Here is a 5,611-nt window from a genome sequence, read left to right as displayed (position 1 = left end):
ACAATGTAACCTAGCCAGACAACATATTTAGTCATATTTAGGGATCATTCGGGTCTTTTTGACTGCCTAATATGTTGAACAAAATATGGAACATTTCGAGCACGGAAGAAATGATGAAAGAATGAAATAAAGACATTTAAGCAGGCACATTTTTCTAATATATTTTCATGTTTCTAAAACAAAAACAATTCATAAATGTCAATGATCTGCACTTGAATGAGAACGATTGAGATTTTGCTTCTAACTTTTAGAAGAACAGAAAAACAATCCAGAATGGTATGCTCTCCAAACTGATCGGTAATCAGTGATTACCAATCACTAATTATAGTTGAAAGTGCAAAATGAGGCTCTTGGCCCTCTTCTCGGAATGACCCTGGAAGAGGGCAAAGTGGCTCATGCTTTGGAGTGAGTTTTTTGGTGCAAAGGTTTACAAAAGAGATGCGGAATGAATGAGGAATGCTAAACATAGCACGCGACTCTATTAGAGTATCTAACAACTGATTGTGGGGATTGACGAGATGATAGATTCCATCGAACTTTCTAATTGCGGCGCCAGTGCTGCAATGGGGTCTGCTTGGCTTTGCAAGACAGGAACAAACATTAGTATTTGTCTGGCCAGAGTAGTCAATTGACCGGCGGTTGCCTTGCCGTCGGAGCAAATCTGAGCTTGTCGTTGGGATAATCGTGCATTGGTTTCTCTGGCATCGGCCAAACTCAAGGCGGTCGCACCCAATGCCACGGCTCCCACCACAGCCACGGCCACAATGCCCACGGCCTGGAACACATCAAAGATCATTCCTGTATTCATTTCGAGAATCATTGATCATCGCCAAAAATGGGTATTATTCGTTACACCTAAATGATGAGGCATCACCAAGAGGTTTCATGAACGCCTATTTGAATGGCGACTGGATAAAATGTACTTTTTTTTCGCTACTAGCTGGACTCATTTCTTTTAAGAACGTGAGGAGACTATTAAGCTATAATTTGACGTTGATTTGGAAGTATTCGAGCTATCGTAGATTTATCCTATCGAGCCTGATTTCTAATTGGTCAAAGTGAACTTAGTCATGGTTTTCGCAATTGATTAAATGAATTATGCAGACCTGCGACACAGCTACAATTGCTTCATTGTGAAATGTAAACTTTCAGATTTAAATTGAATGCAATTGAATTACCTTTTTTTTCAGAATACCTATGTTGAACAAAATCATTGCACTTTCTTCTACTGTCAATTCTTTTTCGTTCTTAATTTTATTTTTTTCCATCAAATTAAATAGCTCAGGTATGTGTCAGCTAATTTAGTTTTGCAAGCTTTATTTTAATGTAATCATGAAAGGTAAGAACTATGTGGTGGCAAATCAAATTTTGCTGTCAATGTTCCTTAACTATTTATTGCTCGTTTCACTTGCAGTAAGAAAACTAAGACGTCGATAATGTCACACTAATGACATACTTTGCAATTTAATGAACACTGCTCTCATGTTCTGCATTAGATAAAATGGTCAGTGGAAGAAATACTTTGCAATCCTTTAAGGGGAGGAAAATGCAAAACAAAGGAATAAATCCAAGAGCAAGATCCAATGAAGAAACGTTTTTGGATTTTAAGCAGATGCGCCTGTTTTCTATTGTACGGACGGAAATGTAATTGTATCTTGTAATTGAAATATCTCAATTACACGCTCTCAAATGCAATTTATCACTATCACAATGAATCTGTTTCTCAATGTACTTAATTACAATTATTTGAAACTGCGATTGTAATTACAATAATAACACAAGACTGGACGAATATCGAACGAACAAGCACTCATATCTTGGTGATCCTTTGATTTGCGACATCCGCCACTCTCTAACCTACAAGCTTACCTCCGGATTATCCAAAATGCCTTGGCGGTCCACGTTAGAGAATCCAGAGTACAAGGGTTGCTGGACTTGTTGCTGGTAATTGGCCCAAGGATTATTCGCATCATTGGCTGAAGAAACTTGATTGTACGCGGAATAATTCTCTTCTAAAAAAAAAACTATGATGAAGTTTTCCTTACGTTGATTAATAGAGCATATTTACCTTACCTTCCGGTTGGTATTCACTCAATTGAGCCACCGTTATAGTGACAAAAGCACCGAGAAGCCAAAGATAGTAAGAAGTAACCTGCATCATGGCCGCGTCGTTTGTTGAATTCTTGACAGGTCGCTTCTCAGAATACAAATGCCGTTCAAAAGTTTGATCAAGGAAATGAACTCCTACAATGGAACCAGGATCAGGATCAAGGCCACGAGGTGAAAATCGCACGACTGTTAGAGTGGCTAGTCAATCTTTTTGTTGGATTGCTGTAATTATGTATGATCCCTGCTTGCTTCAGAACCATTGGCGGTTTTAGTGACCATTGGGTTGGTGATGTTTTATCTTGGGTCTTGGAAGATTCATTTCAATACCCTGGGCCTTAACGAACAAGGTCATAGATCCATATCCGGATTCATACAATCAGTACGCGTAACAACAGAATGTTTACAGGAAAAAAACAGTAAAAAAGCTCACATAAATTAGTTGGTTATAATCTCTTGCGGCTTTCATTATCGCTGCTGTGAATGAAATTCCCGACAATTTGAGGCGGTGATCATTATATTTAACCTTATTTTCATAAAAATATCTTACCAACGTATGTACCAACGAATAAGATATGTCAGATCTAGCTAGTCCTTGAATATAAGGTTGATCAGGAATTTTTGTCAAAACATTGTGGGCTAAATCCGGCTACATGATCAACACTAGTTGATCCTCATTTTTTTTCTTTGCTTTCTAACCCAGTCGATAATGATATTGAGGAGTTCATAAGTTCATTACCGACAGAATATGCAAATTCCACGAAATCACATAGGACTGGACTGTAACCACAATTGCATTTTTTTTAACAAGACAAAATGCAAGACAACCACTTTTCCCGCTGAGACGAGCATTGAGTCCCGATCCCGTCGTGAGTATTCGGGATCCGGATAATGCCTAGTGTTTGTGGCGCGTTCATCTCTGTAATGGACAACTTTCGTGTCTGCTTTGAGTTCAGTGGGAAAAAATGCCTGGCCGTAAGCCAGGATATGAGCAGTCACCCTAAGGCGAATTTGGCTGAACTTGAAGGAGTGAAGTTTTATAGTCACCAGACCTGTGTCCATAACATTCTAAAATGTAATTTATTAAAATATCAAATATACTCCTTTCAGATGAATTTTGTTACAATTATAATTACTTCGTTTTGAAGTGTAATTAATTTCAATTATAATTACTGTCAGATTGTATGTGAACTACCACCAAAGTGGTTAATAGCAATTACAACACAGGTCTGAAAGTCGCTCTTGCAATGGACACAGATTTCATTCATCTTAACAACAGGGGTTGCAATTACCTGGTTTGGGGAGCATTTGGTCCGGCCTAAAGTAAATTGACGGGTAACTATGAAGTGGTGCAGAAGAAGTATCTCATCACTAAAGCTCGCTAACTTCTATATTTCATGCACAGCGAAAATCCAAGAAAGTTTGTATACTATTTTAGAAGTTTCTACTTTTTACAAATAACTTTTTGAAACCTGAGAAATTGTTCTTGTCCAATATTATTCTTTGTATCTTGGTTTCTTAGAACCTCTACTGTTTTGAAAAGTCCCCTAATGACCTCTCAAAATTTGTGCTAATTGTTCGATGGAGTGCGTGTGGGCATGTATGAATCTCTCCGTACTTTAACTCAGTCGTGCTCTGTTACTCGAAGAGTGCAGAGATCCTACCAATAACTTCACGTTGTGAACACTGAACCACACGATTGCGAAAATATACTACTTTAAGGCTTAAAGCAGCGACTCTTTTACAGTCGTATTAAACTGATATTATCATTTAGTTGCCACTTAAGGGAGTCAACTTCTCCATGTGTTGCTAAAAAATGGATGAATTCTCCTTCGATTCCGAATGTGATAGTTCAAGATTCATTTCCCCTCAGAGAAAAAGTAAATTAACCTTAGGGCTGCTCTTTATATCTTGGCGCTAGACCAGGTACTTGTACGATAGAAGCCAAAGCAGGAGCGAAAGTTTTACCAACATGCCTTTGAGGAATGCCCCCCCAAAACTAGCTAGTATCTGTACCCTGAAAATTCAGGCACGATTCGAGACACCTTATTCGCTTGCACAATCCTGTTTTATCATCATTACTATGGACATAAGTGGCGAAGGACTTGGATAAAACGAACTATTATTTGGTCAAAAGTCACTACTTTTGGGGCAAATAGCTTGGATAATTTTGCAATTGTCTTGGCATATGCTGACGTTCTGGATTTGTGAAGTTGGGGGGGTGCACGATTCCTTTGGATTTGCATATTCTATTATTCTGAAGTGTGGGTTTTGAGGTTGAAAACGAAAATTATAATAGTCATCGTTATACCAAAGCCAAACAATGCACATAAGAAAACTTTTGGGAGGGTTGAGATTACAAGTTATTTGGGAGCCGGCAGGGTCCCAAAATTAGATAAGTAAGCTCGTCAAAAGGCAAAAGTATCGGGTGAAATACATGGTTTTCTCACTCTAGACCAAAACTCCAATTTGTTGTTCAATCAGACGCATGATAATGAAGTGAACCTTCAAAAACCCAAAAATATAGTCATTGATTATCATGATGAAGTTGTTTGGTGTTACGGGTACTTATTCTTGCGAATCTTCGCATAAAAACCCAAAGAAAGTTTGTCCTTCCAAACTAAAACCTTGCATTTCCCTCACACTTCATAAACTTCGATGGTTGACCTAATACGTCAAAGCTGGTGATATTCTTTACTATGAGATTTCTATCCTAATCAGTCGTATGCAATTGTCCCAACCGTAAATGAATGATTTGATTATCAATAATGCAATTCTCTTCAAACGGTTCACTAGCCTTGTTTTGATTACTCAGTGATAAGTTGGGCAAGTCGTTTTACAATTTAGAAGAACTCTCAATTTGTTTTGCTTCGAGGTACGTGTACTCGTTCTGCCTCCTCGTTTTTATATAACAATGCAAATACATCAAAAGTGCCCTCACCTTTCATGTTTTTACTATACTTTTTTCTCTTCGCTTAATGCCCGTTTGAAACATTTGGTTTGAAAAATCGTCAATATTACTTTATCTATAACTTTTCAACAGGACATATTTTACCTTGGCATCATGGAAATTTATCATTACGCTAGAGCAAAAGTAGTTATTTTCCAATGTTTTTTGCGTAACTCCTTAACATTACTAAAAATGGAATCCATTGCAATTTCAGTTTAAACGATGACAATCTTGTTCGTTTGATCTACCAACAAATTGAAGTTGGCAGAAGTAGGAAACCCCAATTGCTTGTTCAAAGATAGATAGAGAAGCGGCTGTTAAGTCACTATGAAATGTTCATGAACGAATGGAAGGAAACGAAACTACGCGTAGCCATGGACTTCTACAAAACTTGACTGAGAACGAGCTTCCCACCAAATCGGCCTCCTCTTGGTCATGATTACTCGGAGCCATTTTTCGGATTTTTTTTGCGCGGACTTCCTTACCGCTACCGGGATTGGAATCCCAGCAATTCAAGACGAGAAGATTATTTATTTTACTTGACTTTTATTTATA

General features: G+C 38.0%; 2 protein-coding genes across 3 annotated transcripts in view; both read right to left on the bottom strand.

Annotated features, from left to right (window-relative positions):
* LOC131891381 (uncharacterized) overlaps window positions 1-5,611 on the bottom strand; it is an 83,365-nt gene that overhangs the window by 56,077 nt on the left and 21,677 nt on the right. The window lies entirely within an intron of this gene.
* Window positions 146-5,611, bottom strand: part of LOC131891384 (uncharacterized) — a 10,354-nt gene continuing 4,888 nt past the window's right edge. Inside the window, exons 3-5 of one of the 2 annotated variants that reach the window (XM_059240923.1) lie at window positions 2,074-2,244; window positions 1,870-2,012; window positions 146-775 (exon numbers count right to left, since the gene is read on the bottom strand). In XM_059240923.1, coding sequence (XP_059096906.1) covers window positions 491-775; window positions 1,870-2,012; window positions 2,074-2,161 — 516 coding nt within the window. In that variant the 5' untranslated portion in view covers window positions 2,162-2,244 and the 3' untranslated portion in view covers window positions 146-490. Of the gene's footprint in view, window positions 776-1,869; window positions 2,013-2,073; window positions 2,400-5,611 lie in introns of those variants that run through there. The other variant, XM_059240922.1, reaches the window with a different exon arrangement.

This window comes from Tigriopus californicus, chromosome 12 (assembly GCF_007210705.1).
Source record: "Tigriopus californicus strain San Diego chromosome 12, Tcal_SD_v2.1, whole genome shotgun sequence".
NCBI lineage: Eukaryota > Metazoa > Arthropoda > Copepoda > Harpacticoida > Harpacticidae > Tigriopus > Tigriopus californicus.
Note: the sequence above shows the minus strand (reverse complement) of the source record. Positions and strands in the feature narration are given on the sequence as shown.